Source organism: Sorex araneus, chromosome X, assembly GCF_027595985.1.
Source record: "Sorex araneus isolate mSorAra2 chromosome X, mSorAra2.pri, whole genome shotgun sequence".
In the NCBI taxonomy this organism is placed as follows: domain Eukaryota; kingdom Metazoa; phylum Chordata; class Mammalia; order Eulipotyphla; family Soricidae; genus Sorex; species Sorex araneus.
The window spans coordinates 109,066,884-109,089,672 of record NC_073313.1 but is presented as its reverse complement, the minus strand read 5'-3'; the positions used below and the strand labels follow the sequence as shown (position 1 = coordinate 109,089,672).

Sequence of the window (22,789 nt, the reverse complement as noted above, 5' to 3'; positions counted from 1 at the left end):
TAGAACATCTAGCATTTGCATTTTCATATTCCAGTAAAGTTCTTCACCAAGAAGCCCATGCTACCTGTAGGATTACACTTGGGAAACTGAAGTTACACTCTAGATTTAAAGTTAGTAACTTAATGCAATCATTCTCTTCTCTAAGTAAAACACATAGGTAAAACTAGGATCCAACTTAAAAAGGGTAGGTGGGAATATGATTGTGGTAGAAAAAAAAAGAGCATGAAAATCACCTCCATATTTACTCTGCTCATCCATGAAATGATGTTCACGGCTTAGCTTAGTTTTTCTGGTGACTCAGGGCAGACATAGCAAGACTTCTCTAAATTTGTGCACAATATAGTATAGTGCAGATTTTATATGACTAAAATAATATAAGCAGTTTATGGAATGTTGTAATCAGAAAATCTTTAGAATAAAAGGAAAGTCTAACCCTTGGTCAATTTATGCTTTGTGATTACCAAATATGCTTTTTAGTGCTAAGAGCATTTAAATAAATGGGGAGTTAGAGGAGAAAAATAGATTTATGGAGGAGCAATAAGCACTGAGACACTAAATAACAACTAATATTAAAGCTGCATTTGCCATACAGCTTTCTCCTCTCCTCCCTCCATTCCCTCTCCTCCCCACATCATTAATTGGTCACATGGAACCTGGGGACTGTGACAGCCATGCTGAAACCTTGTGAGAATTTACAATAATCTAAGTTTTTAGAACATAGAGCAGGGATATTTGGAAAACTAACCAAGGAGAATTGTACATTTTACACAGAGAGGTTTGTTTTATATTGAGTATTCAGCATTCTTCCCTGTCCGTTCATCCTACATATGTCCCCATTTCATAATTATCCAAGAGTCACTTGGAGTGACAATCAGACACACTCCTCCTAAAGTGTATCTAGACACAATTGATGTGGCTTTGTCCCATGAAGTCCGGCAAAACAATGTGTGACGTGGGCCTCCAGAGTTTGGGAATGACAACAAAAATGTGAAATAAGCCAAGCAACAACTCTACTGCACACACATGAACCTGCTGCTGCAGTGCTATGACATCTCAAAGAAGCACTTTGATGCAAGCTTCTTTTGGGCCTGTGACGCACCTCTGGGAGCTTCCCTGGGCACATCTGTGAGCCATAGAGATCTGGCTGTAATGGACGTAAATAAAGAAAGAAAAGAAAGTTAAAACAGAATGTGGGACAACTTAGAAGGTGGGAGGAAATGAAACCAATGGGTCTAAATAGAGGGGGTACCTTCTAAAGTGGGCATTATGAAAACAGGGAGGTATTGACTAAATCAGGGCCAGGGTAAGCTACAAATTAGAGAAAATCACAATGTCCCAAAGTTTGGAAGGATAATTTTATATTTTTAGATGCTTCTTCAGGAAATATGCAATAATAAGAATTACCATTAAATAAATGACCAGAGAAATTATTAAAAGCCAGAAGCATGAATTTGGAGGGAAGAAGGATGGCATCATGAAAAGCTTTGATAATAATTTGTAAGTTGTTCTTGTAACTAAGTGATCACAGGTAGCCAATGAACATGTAATAAACTTACAAATTTCAGTTCCCAATTCTGGTTAACCATTTTCAGTTTCACATTGCAAACGTCTGTATGGCTAAAAATCAATGGATAACTATATAGTGATGCTGAGTATAGTATTTGCACTCATTGATGTGATTCTTCTATACTTGCTAACTAAAATCAGGGCTGGCTTATAGAAAACTAGATTAAGGATTTATAACAGAGCCAGACTTTATATTAAATTTCTTAAACATTTACAGTAGGACAAGGAAATTTTATTTCTAACATATATGAGTAATTTCCATTCTAGGACTTCAGAAGTAGTTCTGAAGTCCCACTTCCCACAAAACAAGATCAGATATTAGGTAATAGTTTTGTACAAATAAAAATGTCTCCAGTGCTACAAAAACATTCTTAACCCAACTGGTTTGGTTTGGGATATGTTTTCAATTCCTGGAATTTGAGAGTTACTGTAAGCATAGCGAAACAATACTTTTATGTGCATTCATAACAAAATTAGATGTTAAAAACATCAAAAGTTTACCCAGAAGCTGATGCATGATCCTAATTCCGATAGTAAGTATAATTAACAGCAATTTGTTAATAGCAATTTGCTAATAGTCTAATGTCCAAAGGAGCTATGAAATGTTACAAAACCAGGTATGCATTGCACATAACCACTAAAGCAGACATCATTGGCATGGTCATTACCATAATCATCACAATATCTGCAATTATACATTCTCATGTTATTCTAAACTTTTGTAATAAATATAGTCTTATGATCGCAGGAAAAAATGCTAACTGTAGATCCAGACAACTATACTTACCACATAAACTATATTAATGACAAAGTTTCTTTTGTAAGTTGAGGAAACCCAGTTAATCAATGAAATCTGACACTTAAATTTGAGTGTAAGCCAGAAAAGCTCATAGTCTGAAAGCCATTTCATTACTCCAAATTTAGGAATAAATCCCAAAAGTTAGATAACTAATGGAAAAGTAGAAGTGTAGGCGTCAGAAGCAGGAGCACATATCAGTGCCTGACCATGTATACAGTGAACAACTAGATGTACATCAAGCTGGGGATTATCTAGTATAGCACAGGAGAATGGCAGCACAATACAACAGGCCAAGCACTTATCTTTAAAAAATGACCATTTATATCACTCGGATCATTTTCCTCTATGACTTGAAGTGACTATCTACAGGTTTGTAAGGGGAAGTTCTGAGGTATTTGGTATAAAAATGTCAATATAAAGGGTAAGAACTTTTGATATTTAATGCCAAAAATCTCACTACCCAACCTAATTTTAATTTCAGGGTCCAAGTGTATGACCAGATAGATGTGTAATGTATTATAGACCAATTAACCACCAGGTAATCACTAAACAACACATCAAACAAATGTGCAAATGTTCAAAATAGCAGGCCCTTATTAGACTGACTATACATTTTTAAAAACTGTTTAAAATTCAACCTTTAGCAATAATCTGAGCACTAGTAATGTCTCCTGTACCTCTTCTACACATACACAATGAATTAGTAGTACTGTGCTGGTAAGGGCTCAATTCTAAATCCTACCAATGAAATTGTTTTTAAAAGCTTATTAATATCTTTAGTATTTTTTCATTTTATTGGGGCAACACTGGTTTCCAGGATCATTTATTTTTGGGGTACAATCTTACACCTCTTCAAAATATATGCTACCATAAAGTATGGGCAGAGTCTCTTGCCCACACGCCTGGCTGTCTTCCCCCGGGCCCCTTGAGCTCCAGCTTCCCTCCCCACCCCGAGCAGAGCTCCCGGCAGCCGAAGACCACTGGAACCTAGCTACAACCATGCTCAAGGCCCCTCTCCACATTTTCCAACAGGCCTCATGCATGAAGGTACCGGCAGAGGAACCCAGGTGTGTGTAATCCCATCAACGGCCAACATCCAGAGAGAGAGACTTAAAAGCAGCTCCCAGAAGCATGCGGCCGATATCTTGTAGCCTACTTCTTCCTCTGGGAGAAACTGGCAATCTTCTGAGAGTTTCCTGCCCACATGGGACAGCCTTGCAAGCTTCCCATGGTGTATTTATATGCTAAATCCAGTAACAAGCTGGATCTCATTCCCCTGACCCAGAAAGAGCCCCCAGTGCGACATCATTGGGATAGACTTCTAAGATCTCAGGGAAAGGACGAAATGAGAGGTTACTGAGCCCGCCCAAGAAATCGGTGATTAACGGGATTTCACTACCAAATAAGCATTATCCCTTCAAAATAGTGCATAAAGTTCAAAAATATAAATTTTAGAAGGCTAAATTTGAGACATTAAACATACACGGGAAATATTTATAAAAGACAATCAAGATGATAATAAAGCACATTAAATTTCCAAGTTTCACCTATGTCTTACCTATAAATTCAATGTATTATGGGAGGGGACACACCAAGTGTTGCTCAGGGTTTACTCCTGACTCTGACTATGGATCACTCCTAGTGGCCTTGGGGATCCATATGTGGTGCCAGGTATCAAATTTGGGTCAGCCACTTGCTTTTCTATCAGTCTGGCCCATAATTTGCTACATTAAAACTGCTGCTTCATTTCAAATTAAATTTTTGATACAGGAGATGGATTGTTCTCATTCTCCAATTTAGTTCAGTTGCAAACTGTTTTTTCTGACTGGAAAGATTTTCCATACCATATTCTGACCCATTCCCCTCTTGTTATTTTCAGCATTCCAAATGAAAGCAAACTGAAAATAGCTAGTCTACAGTGAGCAAGATGGTGATGATCTTTCCTTCATTTCCATTTTCAACCCATAAATAATAAAGGAAAAGCTTAAGTAGAGCCATTGTATCAGAATTTGGAAAGAGTGAAAAACCTAAAAATTCAGAAAGAAATCAGAATGTTACATGAGCATAATAGAAAAGAAAACATTCATATTAGAAAACAAAAAGGAAGGGAAAAAGCAAGAAAAAATAGATTTGGTAACAATAAAACAAAATTTAAACAGACAATAAAACAGAAAGCCAAGGTAAAAATTTTAAATATAAAGTTCTTAAAATAGAAAGAGAAGAATTATCAGATAATTTACATAAAAGGATAAGTGCTTCCACAGTTTAAATTGTTTCAAATGTCAGATAATCATAATATATTTGTTTTTAAATCTAAGATTATTCAGATTATAAACATTAATAATGTGGTGGTAGTGAATGATGGTGGTTGTAGTGACAATGAAATTATATTTCATATGTAATAGCTAAGAGAAATAGAATGATATCGAATATAGTAAATAAGAGCATCTGGACCATTATTCAAGGCCATTTCAATAATGTTTCTGACTTCAATGATGAAATTGGTTAAGTCCTACCAGCATGTCAACTTTATCAATATCAGTACTTCTTAATGCTCTCTTCTGATTGCTACTGAGAACACAGAAACAATCAGCTCACATCACTTTACAAGGCCAAGATGCTTACTCAATTTCCATTTCATTCTCATATGTTTACTTCTGGAATTGAAAAAATAAGATAATTCGGCTGTCAATTCAGAGATATGTTTTTCTTTTCTATATCAAATTCCCTTTTTAAACTCATTAATATGACACAGTCTACTTGCTAACCATAATATTATGAACAGAAAATTCAATTATTTAATATCTAAATTTATCTCTGATTTAAGAACCCAATGATTTATGAAATAGTTGTATCAAAGTTTAATTTTTCTGAATGCATTAAAAATTACTCATTATCTCACATTTTGGTTGAGTTCCTTACTAGCATGGAATAAGGTAGTTGATCTTCTTGGAGACATCTTTCTAGCCACATCTTTTCCTTTATCCATCTAAAAAAAGATGCCAGATCTTTTTAAAAATGAATATAAAATGCCACAGATCTGAGATCTGCACTATCAACTAGCATTATAAATATAAAACAAAGACTAGACTTGTAGCTATGGTTTTTCTACATAATTCTGATAGGTATTTTTAGAGAATTCTATAGTATATCCACAGATAATTTTTATTGGCATACAAACATGTGCAGTACATAATCACTAAAGCACCCCATGATAAATCCATGAACATGGTTTGTTTTGAACATTATCAATATATTTCTGTTAATAATCCTTAAAAATTAGGCTATGTTATTAAAATCAAAGGGGAAACAAAAAAGGTCAATATTTACAGAGATTTTTGGTTAGCATGATTAGCTAATCTGGGTAATCCAGGTTATAAAGTAAAGCCTGAATTAATCAAATAAAGGATCTTGGCTAACCAAATTGCGTAGATGATTCTCTAATCAATTTTAAGTGACAAAAACAGGCTCAATCAAGCTCTCTCTACCAGAACCATATCTACTGTGCCTCAGTAAAATGGCATTTTCAATCAAGTTGAAGACTAAATATGATCAACATTTTTGTTAAAATAGACGAAATATTTTTTTTTCTAGTACTCTTACAACTATTTAGTTTCCATCTGTGATTCCAACAAAGTAGATTTTATTTGAAATTATCAAAAACATAAAATCTTATATTTAGGACATGGTAATTCTTGCATGAAACCTATTTTTATAAATGATTTATTTCATGGCTTACAAAACAAATTCAGGATCTTACTTACAGTGAATTCCCCGGTGACAGCATCAAACCCCACGTGAATTGTATGCTCAAAGTCTGATGGAAGAGAGATCTCTGGGCGTTCTTTCTCTTTCTTCTTATTGGCTAGAGGCAAAATGTTAACATGCATTTATTTGAGATAACGTTTTAGCTTCAACAGTAGTATACTTACATCAAAACTACCACAAAATTTGGGACTGGAGAGATAGTACAGTGCGTAAGGTGCTTGCCTTGCACATACCCAACCCAGGTTCGATCCCTGGCATCTCATAAGGTCCCCCAAACACTGCCAGGATTAATTCCTGCGTGCAGAGCCAGGAGTAACCCCTGACCACCGCCGGGTGTGACCAAAAATCTAAAAAAAAAAAACTACAACAAAATTAAAATACAATTGATTCCAACACAATTTTAGTGATACTTAACTCTAGAAAATGTTTTACTTGGAGAGGTGACAGTTTGATTAAAAAAAACACATCCAAATAATTTACATTTTTTCATATTCAATTCAAATGTGAATTTCAAAATTATCTGTATCCTTTTATACAGTCAACTCATAAGATCTGGTTATACATTCAGCAGGTATATATTGTGCTTAAGTGGCTCTTTGGATCAAATACTGTTCAGCACAGAAGAAATTTATTACATCGATTCAACTTTTACTATTAGAAAGAAAAGTGCTATAAATTTTTCCCATGGTAATGACAGCTAAATATCAAGTAGCTAGAGATTCTTTGTATATGTACATTATAAACTATCTTAGTAGACTCAGTCTTTCAAGAAAACATTGCAAATAATGTTATAAAATATTACTATTAAACAAGATTTGATTAATATCTTACTCAGAGTTTTGCAAGTGAAAAGAAAAAATGACCACTTTTTACTGAATTCATTTTAGTTCTCAGAAATCTCAAGCCAGTTCCTTGTTTAATTATTCTAGTTTACAGCTACTTTTCATGACTCTATTATATTCTGTCATATTAGCTATTCAAAACCATTGTCTTTCTTATGTAGACATTTCATACTGACACAATGATGAGTAGCATACTAATATAGTAAGCCAAAGTCTTTAAAGATAAAATCACTAGAGAAATTAAATTGGGAACTACAATGAAATTAACCTGTCTTGAATAGACCTAGGAGTAAATTACCATGGAAGCATTGTACATGTCATCTAGTAGTTTTCATATTACACATGCTAGCACACACTCCAGTATGTACTGCTGATAAGGTTCATGTCACATTAAAAAAATAACGACCTTTTAAGCAAGTGAGCCTTGTCTCATTGAAAGCAATAAATCTTCTAATTGTCAAGGAGGCTAATTTAGCACATTCTGGTTCAAATAGATGTTTCCTGGTCTGGAATTTAGATATCCTATAATTAACCATATATGGACTACTAATTTTGTGGGTTATCCATAATTTATTTTAAATTTGAAATCTTTCATGTCAAAATGTCATTCTTATGGTTTCCTTTCTGTCTTCACTCTTCCATTGTTCCATATTTCCAACTAACAGGTATGACTCAGAAGTAGAAATTCAAGCAGTCAGAAGATTTGAATATAATATTAGGGGGAAAAGGTTGGGAATTTGGGGGGGCAAGGGTGATTTACAGCCTTTGACTGGCCATGGAATATATGTTGGACTAATTTTGAAAATTACACATATACCATCAAACTTCAGCACAGATTCCATTTTTATAGTGAATTTACTGTGACTAACTTTATCCTAACTGAACAGTGAATTTCAGGATTTCGGAGTTAGTACTCATCCTTCCACATCATGCCTGTGAACTGCAGAGATCATTTATACTTGTCCAATTACCTTTCAGTATTGTTCAGAAATGCACCTAGACCAATCAGATTTATGTTCTTGCCACTCCACTGAAGGTGTTCTGGTTACTCCTGCAGCATTTTCCCTCTTTCCTGATCAGCTCATATTGGATCCCTCTTCTTTCATTTCCTTGACAATGGTTTGATTTTCTTCCTTCCTCAGAGACCATGTTAGCATTTTTTATGATTTTCCTAGAACTGGTTTTGGTCTTTTACAATCCTTAACATTTTCTTGGATGGTATTTCCTCCCCGATATTAACTCATTCTGGGTAATTTCCTAATATGTGGTTGCAAGACATGGATCCAAATTCTTGCAGTTAAAGAATGTATGTTACAAACAGAAGGTTGTCTTTAATTTAAAAAAGAATTACTAGAGCCTCTGAGAGACTTGAAATAGTCCTGGGCAATTAGGAACTCTAAAACAGCATCTTTATTTACCTTATAGCAAATCCAGCTATGGTGGTTTTTAAATTTTTATAGGATTAAAGGTGACTCTGAAAAAAATAGTAGAACTTTTGCATATAAAGTGTACTGTACATGTACTCATAACTTTGCATATGCTTTATGAGTTCAAAATTCTGAACTCCAGGTTATGAACCTCTATCTTAGACGTCCACATTACTATAACAGCTTGGATTCATCTTTCTTGCCAGCAAAATCTCCCCTAATTCTCTGCTACTAGTGGCTGCACATTTGAAGCACACTGACTTAGGCATAACATGAACAGAACTATGTGAATTGGATTAATCCTGTCTCCCTAGAAAGCCACCTAATTATCAGTCCTTTATCAGCCTGCTCATACCATTCCTTTCACTTAGGGCCAAAGAAGAGAGGCAGGAAGTACAAACTTGCTCCTCATCACATGTATGTTCTTAGTGAAGTGCTATCATTAATCACCTGGATCACAGAAATATTAATACCTTCGACTCCATCTCTATAAAAGCTCTAAACCAACTAACAGATAATGATTCTCTCCAATATGTAATTAAAAGAAAAACAATACTAAAGCAAAGGTAAAGCATTCTGAAAAAATGTTCTGATGTTCCTAAGGTTAAGTTTTTTTGAAAGCTATAGATCCCAAATTAAGATGTCTCCATGTTTTGGTTTGCTGAATTTTAAGCGCATTTTCATTTGGTGCTGGCTAAAAATAATCCACTGGTTGGGCTAGCCAAACCATAAATTTGACAGTCATATTGAACCCAACTTTAATTCTATACTAGACACTAAGTTCTCTGTCTTCCAAATGCACCTTTGAAGCCTTTCGTTGCCACTAAATATTATCTTACATTTCTTACCTGATTTTAGTGACTCCAAATTTTAGATCTATTTTTCTAGTTGGTGGTCAGAATATTTTGAAATATTAGAAACTTACCACATACTTGATTTTGTTTGATATCATTAAATGGCTCCGCATTAACTGAATATTAAATAGTGCATGCTCCTTACCGTACTATTCAAAGACCTGCATGAGCTGCATCCCAAATACGTCTTTATTGTCTACTCCTGTGATTACTTCTAATGCATTTCATGTTCCCCAAATTCTTGAGATTGCTCAAATATAGCAAGTTTTTTTTCCTTTTCTCTCTGAAAAGTTTTATCTCCTTATCCTTCTGTTTCATGGATTTTTTGCTTGTTGGCCCACACAGGACAATGCTCAGGGCTTCCTCCTGATTCTACACTCCTGTATCTGAGCTCAGGGATAACTCCTGGCAGGCTTGGGGGACCATACGGGGTGCCAGATACTGAATCTGGGTCAGCTGCATGTAAAACAAGCACTCTACCTGCTATAATATTGCTACGGTCCTCATGGTATATTCTTAACCTGGCATTTGTCAACAATGGAGTGTTGTTTACATTCCTATATCTCTTGCTAAAACTTGGGAAATTTGGCAGCAGAGAATCTTATTTATTTTTACATTCCCAAGTACCTGGCTAATACTAGCATACAGAATGAATGATACTTAATAAACATAACTATTTGATATATCACTTAATATTTAATACTTAGTAAATAAAATTTGTGGAACATTCACCAAGAGCAAAGTACTTCTAGAGTTGTCTCATTGTCTTAGTTATCAAATTATTTTAAGGTAGGCATTATTATTATTGTATTATTTATTTACAGATGTTTCAGTTAGGGTAAACCTTTTACCCAGGATTACATAACTAGTAGGTATCAGTAAGGAGTTGAACATAGATATCAACTGTGTCTAAAAGTGTATAAGCAATTAGTAACTGCACTATTATTCAGTAGCATTAGGATAAAATATCAACAGATTTGAACGTTGTTCAGTATATGTTTAGTGGTTGAATGGAATCCAGATGAGAGTTTTGTTTTCAGGAACACTAAAATGACCTGTATCCCCTCCACCCCAAAATATTCTGTGAGCATTGGAACTTGATATTAAGATTTAAGCTGAGCAGCTCTGGGTAGATAATGGAAGGGCAGAATACCAAATGAGCTCCATTTTCTAAGTGCATCTTATTCCCATATTCAATTGGAAAATAGAAAGAAGACCACTGTTTGCTGTCTATAAACTTCAAACAGTGCTTGAACCTGGGGTCCTTTGGGTGAGTTCTGGTTGGGATCCCAGAGGCCGCTAATCTCTCCAGAGTCTCTCATCATGGCATCTTACTCTACCCCAACAGCTTCTATACAAGGAAAGACCCTCTTATAATCAGTTATCTCCTATGTGCCCCACCCCAATGTTCTGCATTTCTTCTTAGGAGTAGAACATGTTCATTACAAACTGCTAACACCTTCAACTCTTCAATGTTCTACTTACTTCCCTTAGGCTCTCACACTTAATTATGCACCACTCTCAGCTGGAGAACTTAAAAAAAGTTACTGGAGTTCAACCTCCAGAGATTCAAATTCAGTCAGTATAGGGTAGACCCCAGCAAATTTATTTGTTAAAGCACCTTAAGAATTTCCATTAAGGGACTGGAGTGCTAGCACAGCGGGTAGGGCATTTGCCTTGCACGCGGCCGACCCGGGTTCAAATCCCAGCATCCCATATGGTCCCCTGAGCACCGCCAGGGGTGATTCCTGAGTGCATGAGCCAAGAGTGACCCCTGTGCATTGCTAGGTGTGACCCAAAAAGCAAAAAAAAAAAAATTCCATTAAAATGGCTTGGATTGACAAAAATGACAGCACCTCTTCCTCAGGTGATCCTGAGACAAATTTCTTATTCTTTCCCATCCCAAATCCTTAGGTCTGGTGGAATGAAAAGGGGTAGGTTTTTTTTTTTTTTGGTTTGGGTTTGTTTTGGTGGCGGGGAGGGTGGTTTTAGGGTCACACTTGGTAGTGCTCAGAGCTTACTTCTGCATTTGCATGTTGGCATGGCTCCTGGTGGGGTTCAGGATTGAACTCAGGCCAGCTGTAAAGCAAGTTACACTACACTACACTACACTACACTACACTACACTACACTACACTACACTATTCTAGTTTCTCTGACCCCCAAAATGTTCTTTTCTTCCAAATTCTTTGAGATCATTTCTTATGCATTTGCATACAAACCATTTCCCCATGAGACTGGCATTTAATTCTCTTGTCCAAGTTCACTTATCCACTGCGACTTAGTCTCTGGGTCTTTCTGACATTCAATGCAGTCTGTGCTCAGGGGCCACTCCAGGTGGCGTGGCAATTTGAACAAGTATCATTGCCAAATCCCCATGCTTGGCAACTGTATTAGCCTTTATAGCATTTATCCAGGCCTTTTTTTTTATCTTCCTGACCTACCTCAATGCTAGTAAACTTCCCACGACCCTTTCACTTCTACAGTCCACAACTATAGGCATCTGCTAAATTTTCTCAATCTTTTTCTGACTGAATTTGTCCCAACCTTATTTCTTTTCTGTGGTTCACCTGCCCTACTGGTTGGCTCCCTAGTTTCATGTCATGGTTTCCCATTTATATTATTTTCACCTGTGACCCTCCTGGAATATCCTTGGGCATTACAGGAGGACATAAGGCCCTTAGTTAAGAAACACTAGTTCTAAATCACTAGTCCTCAATCACAACTACTCACCAGATTTACCTACAGGCATAAAATACCTATGTATTTAGAACATAATGTATATCAGAACTTCTGATTTGTTGGTTTGAAGTGTTACTAAGCCTCACAAATGTGCTGATAGAGTGGAGAACCAGTTATAGGTCTTTCCACTATACAGAATGAAATACTTTCTCTGAAATACTTAATCCTGCTGTCTCATTTCTTGAGATGAGAGCTCTCTTATCCTGCTAGCTTTCTTACTGTCAAGTCCATTTATATTTTGTTTATTTGATCTAAAAATATGGCAGTTCTTTAACTCCTTCATTTTAATCCAATTTCTCCATTTCTATTTGGTTTAGGCTCTATCGTCCATTATTTAAATTGTTCTTAAGCCACTGTCCTGGGAAATCTTGATTTTTAACTTTCACTTGAAATTATACTGCAAAATGTCACCTGGATATAGGCTGGAGAAATATTACAGGGTGTAAGGCACTTGTCTAACATGTTATCAGCTCTGGCATTGCAGATGATACCCTAAGTACATAACCAGGAGCAAGCCCCAAATTCCACCACCAGGTATGCTCCCCCCCTTAAATAAGTTACCTGGACAGAATCCAACAATGAAATTTCTCCACTGTAGAAGTTTCCGAGAGTTGTTGGGGGGAAATATCACTTAGTTATACTGATTGAAGCTTACTGTACAGGTAACATAATAGTTGGGTAATCACTGGCAACTTAGCATTATTTTCTTGCCCTATCCCAACTTCCTTTCCCACTCTTCAGTGAATAGTCTAGAATCTTAGACCTCTTTCAATATTCTGCTTTGCCCTCTCTTCCTTACTTTCAGCGTATGATTATCCTTCTACTTCACTGAGAAAAATGTAGGCCATTGGTTTGGAACTCCTTTGACTTCACATCCTCTCCCATGTCTGTGCTTTTACTTCCATCAGTAGTATCTTCTCCTACTCATGTCTCTATATAAGTGGTGCCCCCTTCTCTCACCTAAGGCTTATCTCTTAACTGGTGATCCAGAGCCCAATATGTCATAAATTATCTATTTCTTATATCATCAATCTCTCCCTCCCATATGTGGCTTAAAAGACACGTGGATATTTCTTTTTCTTAAAAAAAAAAACTTTGTTACCTTAAATCCTTCTTTAGTTGTGAAAGAATCTCAACATTTTCCCCCTTAACTTAAACTTGATAAGGCAATCAAGATTTCTTTACCTCCCACTTCCCCAAACGATGGAAATGAGTTCCTGAAGTCATATAGAAGCCTCCATCAATGACCAGGTTTTGGTGCTTCCAAATACTGACCTCACTAAGAATGATACTGTTGAATACATGCCTTTCTTGAAAGAACCCTCCCACCTTCTTTCACATAATTCTCTCTAAAATGTATTATTCTTTTCTGGTGAAGATAGTTTTATTGAACATTATTTATAAAGATGTGAGGGGAGATAAAGAGAGAAGTACATGTTCAAGAGAACATAGGATTCTTCAGAATGGAAATAAGCAAGCAAAGAAACAGAGGCAAAGCAAGTGGGATACGTGTTCAAATGAGAACATGGTCCTGAAGATCAAGAACCAGAATTTATTCTAATACTTATGTCTTGTGTTGACTCTATAAACAGTATTCCCTAGAAGCTATTCTAGGTCCTCATTTCTTCATAATATATCTGCTATTTGCATGGTTTCAATTGTCATCTACATTAGTTATCCCACGTGTACCCCCAGCTCAAACCTCTGCTGCTTTCCAACCCCCTTGACTTAACTGCCTATTAAACACCTATATTTGAAGGCTTTTCTGGCTCTGCAAAGTATTTTCCAAAACAAACTTATCATCACCTTTACCTACTTAAAACAAGAAACTACAATACTTCCACTATTCCTTACCTCACCCTTTGTTGCCCAACTCTATGAATTCTTCTAATTACCCTTCTTATCTCAATATTATTGATACTGAACATGAGATCAGGACACCATCACTTTTCACCTGCGTGACTCGGGTGGCTTTATATCCTTCCGTTTTACTATTCCTATAAATCCATTCTTCTCCTTGAGACAGACTGATATTCTGAAATACAAACCTGGTATTATTCCCGATTCAACGTTTCTCAACTGTTTAAGTCCTTCGGGATCTGGCACCCAAGTATTTCTATAGTTCCAACTCCCACCAAACTTGAACTCCTACTCTATACACTAGCTATTCTGTAACAACTTTCAGTGTATTCATAGAACTGCAGCTAGTAATGTCATACCTACACCTTCTTAATGCTACTCCTTCTATTTGGAATATTACCTCTTACAAAACTAGCTCTTACTTAAGACTTACCTCAATTCAGCGGTCACCTCATCCATGAAGCATGTTCTAACTACCTCTCTTCTCAGTCTTGAATAGATGCTCTTTACCATTCACTTCAATCCTGTTCTTGTCATGCTAAACTCTAATCATGAACTTGTCTCTCCTACTATGTTATTAGTTATTTAAAGAATTTGGTATTTATTCACCTTTGTAGTTAAGAGCCTACCTCACACAGTATCTGATTCTGTAATATTAAATAAGTGAATGAGCAAATGAGTGAATAAATGACCTAAACTGCATGAAATGAAACTCAATAAGTGAAGACAAGTCATGGCTATTTGCAATTATTTGTTGATGAGTGAGGAAAAAATGATACAGTATATGTAGATATTGTTTTTCTTACCAACAGAGGAGATGACTCTGTACTCATTCAGGCATACCCTCTGCCAACACGGTTAACAATAGTTAAAAAAATAGCAAATCAGTCGATTTTTTTTCCAGAATAAATCCCTGGATGGGATGCTGTTTGCTTTCTGAAAGTACTTCAGAAAAATGTCATCGAAGTCTTTTTTTGTTCTGCTTTCAACCTTCTCCTACAATTCCTAGGAGTTTTGTTGCACTTTCTCATTGGATGCCATGTGGTAAAGTCCACATATTTCTTAGAATGTTCTAGCTCCTTGTAAACAAAGCATGCAGGAAAAGAAATGACGAAACAGAGAAATGTTTTCTTACATAAATTAGACTAACCACAAAAGAATAGCAGTCAATGAAAACTGTGGTATATAATTTTTAAAAAATATAAAGCCACATTAATACAAAAAGCTAATGGTATTATATAAATAATATTTTAATGCAGTTATTTTTCTAAAGTAATAATCTCATAATTTTAAGCAGCAAGCATTTCACAATCCTGGGTATAAGGAATTCCTCCTTTTTGTCACTGTCCAAGCTTTCTTTCCTTTTAGTCAGTTAAATGATGGCTCATGAGAAACAATGTTCTAAACATGTGATCTAATCAAGGAAATAAACTTATCAAACAAGTATTAGAAACTGACACAACCCAAGAAAATTAAGTGCCAATTTAGGAAAAGTATAATTGTTTTATCATGTCAAGGAAATCTGTAGTAAACTGTGAAGGCTTACTGAAGGAGGTAAGACTTGAGGTATGGGTCTTAAAGAATGAATAGGCAATAAAGAGTAGCACATTTCAACTAGGAAAAATGGTAGGAGAAAAAATTGGAAATACCAATGTAAGAACATTAATATACATATTATTGATGAAGTGGGAAGACAGAAGAATAAAAAGAGCTAAAAATCAAGAAGCTGACACTTGAGGAATATGCTGGAAAAGGTTTTTCAGCAAATAATGTTTTCTTCAAGACAAAACAGTTAGTGGTGTGGTGCTAGATACATATGGCATGGTGGCTATAGGCTCCACTGTTGTTGCTGTTTCACATGACCAGGAAAAGGAAAATAGGGAAGTCCTACTGGTTACTGCATCTGTTCTAAGGTCTTGTATAGGGCATTTCATATAGACATGTTTGTACTTGACTTCTATAACTAGACTGAAAATTACCTGAGGAAAGGGAAGCTTGCCTTCTATGTAGTTTTCCTCACTACATTTACTATAGATGTAGGCACATAAAATGAGGGTATCACTATTTTCTGAGTGATGTAATATGGTTAAAAACATGTTCAAAGCAAGCTTTTTATTAATACCTAAATCTGTTATATACACTTTAAACTGAGATAGCCAATGGACTAAAATTAATATCAAATGTGCTTAAACTTAACATACAATTTAGATTAGTTTACTGTAGCCCATGATCTTCCGTGAAGACCCTTGAGATAAAAGAAGCTTGTAATGGAGCTGCTGGGTCTTGCATCTTGACACTAGCATTCTTCCTTTTGCAACTCTTTGTCCCATACTCCCTGTCTAGGTGCAATTTGTACTCAACGTTGTATTCCTACAGCTGAACATGTGTGCAGCAGGAAGTGCTTTTGGCAGACTGTTCAAATGACTGGGTCATATATCCATTGTACTAAATGCTTGTTTTTCACCTTTATATTTGAGCTTTGTTTTAGAAAAGCCAAGTTAAAAGAATGTATAAGTATTTTTAAAGGGCCATCTAATTCCTACAAGGGATAATCTTCTCCTTTCCAAATGATTTTAATGGGGGCTTGGGAGGTCTTCTGAGCATTGCTGGGAGCAACCAGGGACATACCGTGAGGTGTTCAAGTCATGTTGTAGCAGAGTAAAACTGGCCTAGAACCCACTGAATCACAGATGTATGGTGCATCCCACTGAACTATCTACTGGCCCATGAACACTCTAACTCAGTGCTTGTAATGATTCATTAATTTCTCTAATTCATCAAGAGCCAGCCAGACAATTACGAACAAAGATTATTTACAAAATGTTACCCTCATGGAATAAAAAAAAAAACGAAAATGTCTGATGAACTACTAGGAAAATGAATAAAATACTGTAGTTTTGAATGTTATTTTATTTTTATTTTTTGGATGTTGGGACACACCTGGCAGTACTTAGGACTTACTCCTGCCTCTCTGCTCATGGATCACTCTTGGCAGTGCTCAGTGGATTATGTAGTGTGATGGGGATTAAACTGGGGTTCTTGCATGCAAGACAAGTGCCTTAAACTCTATACTATCATTCTGGTCCCATAATTTTAGTTTTTATAAGTGCCATTACTCACTGGCATTTGGAAGCTACCAGGACTACACCTACTGGTGTTGAGAAAGGGTGCAGCGCTCGTCACTGAACTTGAGTCCATATGCTTGCACTTGAATATTTTCCCAAAAACTACTGTATTTTTAAATTCCAAAACCAATTCTACTCCACCTCTGATTTGTGGGTTAAAGAATACACACGCCATACCCCTCCAGAGAGAAGGCTTTGAAGTTTTGTATTTGGGTAAGAATGAATGTTACAAACATTTTTCCTATAGCAACAGCAACCTTACAAGTGGTGTCAAAGAGGCATGATGAGAGTAATCGTTCCAGAGGGACTGATTTCTGCAAATAAGGCTCAACTCTCTTGCTTGCCTGCTCTATAAAGAAACATTCTTTGGGAACATACTAAAATAAAGGACTCACAGGAAATTCTTACCTTTAAGATTCATTAAACATACATTTTCCCTTGCACAAAGATATTTTCTTGTTTTCCTTTCTTTTTATTTTGGTTATTGCACCACACCTGGTGGTGCTCTGGGCTTACTCCTGTCTCTGCACTCAAGGATCACTCCTAATGGGACCGAGGGACCATATGGGGTGTCAGGGATAAAAAACCCAGGTTGACTGTATGCAAGGCAAATGCCCTACCTGCTGTACCCCAATCCCATAACATAATTTTTGTGGTAGAAATCATGTCATTTTGCAAGCCTTCAAATTAATTTTTCCCACTGAAAATTATACTTTGAAGTACAATGTACTTGAAAGTACAATGTGGTAACTACAACAGAAAGTTTATAATAAAAAGAGCCTGTTGGATACAATAATTTTCAAAAATTGGATGGTGAAAGTTGTTTAAAATATTTTAGGAGAGATTCTACTTTTATTTTGGCTTAAACCTTGAGTAAAACATACTAATTCTGAGAAGGAAATCAATGCTTATTATTAAGGAACAGATCTTAAATTTTTTTAAAAAAATAGATTATAAATGCATTTTTAAAAAGTGATGACAGGTGACTTTTATTTTACTATTTTATTTTTTGGTTCATGGGCCACAAAAACTAGTGCTCAGGGATTATTCCTCGCAGTGCTCATGAGACCCTATGTGGTGCCAGGGATCAAAACACTGTCAGCCACAATCAAGGCAAGAACCTTACCCTTGTGTTATCTATCTTTCCTGCTTCTCATTTCCTATTTTAATACAGTTCTTTAATATTTTCATTCTAAGTGGCATATATAATTTTTGTAATGTGAAGACTTAAGTCTCCCATTCACAAAGTACATCTGTGGGGCCAGACTGATAGTACAATGGGTAAGACATTTGCCTTGCATTTGGCTGACCAAATTTGATCCCCAAGCACTGACGGGAGAATTCTGAGTACACAGCTAGGAGTATTAGCCCCTTAGCACCACTGAGTGTGCCCCCCCTCCAAAAATCGTAGATCTTGAAAATTCTCACGAGAAGGAAAAATATTTGTAACTGTATGGTGATGGTGTGGTAATGGATGGTAGACTTAATAGTTATACTTTATAGTTAAGTAGTCTAAGTAACTAGCTAATATAATAAATAATTTTAAAATAACCACTAAATTAGTAAATATTAGACTTCAATTCTTGGTTTGCCTTGCTTAGCTATAAGTGGGGCAACTGTGGAAGTCATTCAATGCGTCTAAAATTTACCCTTTTCTGTAAATAGGAATTTACTTGCCTTACGTACATCATAGGTGTAACTAACATGAAAGTACTCTGAATATTGTAATATCTCTATAATTGTCATCAAAAATACACTATCTCTTATTTCACTAACAACTGGAATAAGCATAACTCAATAAAAGTAAAACAAACTGGCAAGGAAACAGTGAAACTTCTAGATTCCATAAAAACTAGAATGGTTACTGGAGAAAAAAAGGTAGTGGATGGCAGATGGAATGGATAAGAGTTATCTTTTTGGTGGTGAGATGGCACTGGAACGGCAATGGTGAGTATTATGCATATAGAGAGTGTGATGCTAAACCACTAAGATTCCAGAATATTTTAAGCAATTATAAATGTTTGTTTAATTTTAGGAAAGAAAAATAAAGTGTCTCCTGCTTTAAAGGAAAAATCAACTTCACACCCCTTTTAGATAAAATCATGTTTTTCCTCTGCTTGCAGGCTTTTGATTATTATAGCCCTCGTCTGCCTTCATCTATCCATTCCTTGTATTTTCTCCAACTCCTAAAATCCCCCTCAAATATTATCTCCGAAAATTATTTCTCCATTTCTTCTTTCCTTTAGTGTACTCATCTCTCAATCCAGCATTCCATATTTCTTGACAATGGCAACTTGCTGGTATTAATAGCTACCATTTTTATGTCCAATTCTCCATTTATTAGCCTTGAAGTACAATAAGAGGTTTTATTAGATAAGAGTCCATACTTAACCCAATTCTTGCAAAGTTCAACCATAGGGAAGTTCTAGGAGTAAACAGTTCAGGAGGCTCTTCTGGGATACAGAAATGACCCTGTAGGACAAGCAAGGTGCTATACCCCTCAGACTTCCAAAAGGGCAGGGCAGTGATCTCCAAAGAGCACTCCTTGCTGATCTCTATGAGCAGAATTTGGAGAGCCAAAAAAAAATGTAACACCAGTCAGGATGTAGCAGTCTCTGACCTCTAGCTTTCTGATAACAGAGCCCTCAACTGAGATTCCCACCTGGTGGTGCAATGAATATTAAGTCTGAGCTGCTGCAAGATCCCAAAGGATCTTCAGCATCACTGAAGAAAGACTGCATACTGTTCAGTCTAGTTATCACACTAAGTATTTTATTGTGCATTAATTAAATGAAAATTAGTAATGTGCATTGACCAAAACATATGATTAACAAGACCATAAAATATAACTGAGTTTTAATATATTTGCACAGCAATTATTCCTGCTGTATAGTGTATATAGAAGATAACATACTCTAGAAATTAGGACAATATATATGCAATACAATAACAAAACTATATGGCACTTTAAGAAGTTTTTCACATATATGAACACACTCATTTTGAAGCTCAACTTTCTAAAGTAAGCAAGACATAAGCCTGTAAAAAACACACACCAAATGATAATCTATCCCACAAGAACACCCAAATAAAATGTTAGCACATCTCTACTGTTAATAAAATTTTCTCACATCATTTCTTATTTAAAAAGACATGAAAAGGTTTTATTTTTCCTTCCGAGGTGAAAAAATCCCTTTACTGAAATTCAGAGTTTTCAAAGCATATTGCCATCTTCTTAAGAAAAGCAAAAGCCCCGCTGCCTTGTGGATGCTAGAAATGTAGTTTACCATATTCCCTTTGTCCTGTTGCAAAGCAGTGTGATAAAGTAGAACAAGCACAGGGTTTAGTCAGAGAGAATTGGGAGACATCTGGCTTCTCTAATTTGCTATATGTCTCTTGGTCAATTCCTTAAGGTTTTGAGTTTAAATGGCCTCATCTGTAAAACATGGATAATACAGAATATATGTGAAGTGTTTGTTATATAGCTTTGCATCCAACTAGTCATTAAATGATAGATAACTTCCTATTTATCTTGATTTAATATCCAAGTACAACCTCCTAGTCTTTCAGGAAAAGGGGACTTCACTTTATTCCCAGGCTGACTGGCTCCCAAATCTCTCTGGAATACCCAAACACAAAATACACACAAACCGTGCTCTCTAAAGACATAGCCCTTCACAGAACATTGCATGTCCTCTGAAACACACCTAATGCTCAAGTGCAGCACAAGACACAAGACACATAGCACACTTCAGAAGACAGACATTACACAGAACATGGCACCTCCAAATGCAGCCTCACCTGCTTTTCCCACATGTTCTTCCACGCTTCAAGTCCTTAACATCGATTATTTTTAGAAGGACTATGCCATTTTCAGAGTCCTGGCTGATTCATTTGTCTCATTGCCTTTGCCTTATATGTTTATTTATTCATATATTTATTTATATATTTATTCATTCATGTATTTATTCCCCACCTTACTCCAAAATGAATACCAAGTGGCATACACAAAATACACAAAATACAATATGATCGCATAAATTCAAAGTAGATAAGAAAGCAAAAGAAAAAACAAAACAATATAAATAAAAATATAAGAAAGTGAATACAAAGTGCATACATACCATAGAGGCCCTTTATAAGTGCTATGCATAGGCCATTCATATTTGGCTCCAAGCTTTCTAGCAGCCAACAAAAGAGAAACCTGAACAGTCCCAAGCTTCACAGGGTTCATAAAATAAAATCAAACCACTTATTCAATATATTCACCTCCTGGTCTAAATTCTAAAATCTTTTCCATAGTAATATATAATAAATGGTGGCAAACTGTCTCTCCTAATTTTCTCCAACACCAAGATTTAATTATTGGCACAGTCTTTAAACAAAGATCTTAAACCAGCTTAAAATAACATGTGCACTACTATTATTCTTCTACCTGCCTCTAAAAGTTTCATTCGGTCAATAAAATGTAACTATTAAAGAGATTTATTAAAACAAACAAAAAGCCTCTGCTGTAATCAAAGTATTTTTTTCATTTACCTAAGTAGATACTGTGACATTATTTATGACAAAAATTGGAAATGACCTCAAATATCCAACAAAAGAAAATGTTAAATAAAACAGGATGCCACCATGTGATGAAGTATTTATATACCATCAAAAATGATACTTATGAACTTTCTTGATGAAAGAAAACATGATAGGAATGGTAAGGGTAAAAGCAGGATGTAAAAGTGTATATATTATATTATGTAAAAAGTATATGTGGACATATAGCTAAAAATGTCTACAACTAATCCATGAGAATGTTAACACTGTTTCTGGGATTTGTGAATATGGGTTATTTTTATAAGCTTATCTTTATTTTTTTATACTTTTGATATTGACACTTTCCATATGATGAGAGAAAGGGGACTAGAAGGAAAAATACCATCCAGTTAGTTATATTTGGCTGAAATTATGGGTAATTTTAATTTTCTTTTTAAACTTACTATAATTAGCATACAACTTCCAGTTAGGGACAGAGTTACTTTAAAAAGATTCTAAAATCTAGTATTTGGCTGTTTGTAATGTCAGAATGATATAAATATATAATACCTCACACTTGCATGGCACTTTTTTCTTTTAATAGTACTCTGATAGAATTCCATTTGATTATCAAAACTACTTTGTGAGGTAGGCCAAGTATTACTATCTTAATTTAGCAGAGGATGAGACAGGCTCAGAGAAACTAAGTGACTAGTCCAAAGTCATACTAAGCAATGACAGAACAGGACTCTAACTCAGGTCTCTAGAATTTAAATCCAGAGCTCTCCCAATTTGTTCAAGAATGAAGGTGTAACCATAGGCAGTCATCAAGAGGAAAAACATGAAAACAGTGAACCCTTCTTACCTATTAGGGTCCGTTTCCTGAATAACCCCCTAAGTAGGAGAATTCTGTTGAGGAAATTATTTTAGCAGATAAAAGAAAAATGGCAGGGGAAGTGAGATCACATGAACTCTTGAAAGCTCATATAAGTTCTGTGCAGTGAAACAAAACAATAGTACATTACATTAAAAGAATGAGAGTTTACATAGCTTAAATTAGTAAAACTGATAAGCTCTACAGTTTTCATTTAGATCATCAGGAGATTTCCAGAGATGATAAAGATGTACCATTCACCATGGCTGTGGAGGATGGGAATGACAATGAACTAATGACCAGAAATGGATTGACAGTTCAAATCAAGGATCTCTTTGCCCTTGAGGTCATTTAAGTCCAATCCTGAAATTATAATAACTTGCTTGTGGTTTTAGTCTTTCAATC

At 35.7% G+C, this 22,789-nt stretch overlaps 1 protein-coding gene across 9 annotated transcripts in view; it reads right to left on the bottom strand.

Annotated features, from left to right (window-relative positions):
* Positions 1-22,789, bottom strand: part of PAK3 (p21 (RAC1) activated kinase 3) — a 341,434-nt gene that overhangs the window by 83,878 nt on the left and 234,767 nt on the right. For 6 of the 9 annotated variants that reach the window (XM_055122435.1, XM_055122436.1, XM_055122433.1 and 3 more), the window contains 2 exons: positions 6,130-6,230; positions 1,100-1,144 (listed from right to left, as the gene is read on the bottom strand). In XM_055122435.1, the coding sequence (XP_054978410.1) occupies positions 1,100-1,144; positions 6,130-6,230 (146 nt within the window). Of the gene's footprint in view, positions 1-1,099; positions 1,145-5,267; positions 5,349-6,129; positions 6,231-22,789 lie in introns of those variants that run through there. The other 3 variants (XM_055122438.1, XM_055122439.1, XM_055122440.1) reach the window with 2 other exon arrangements.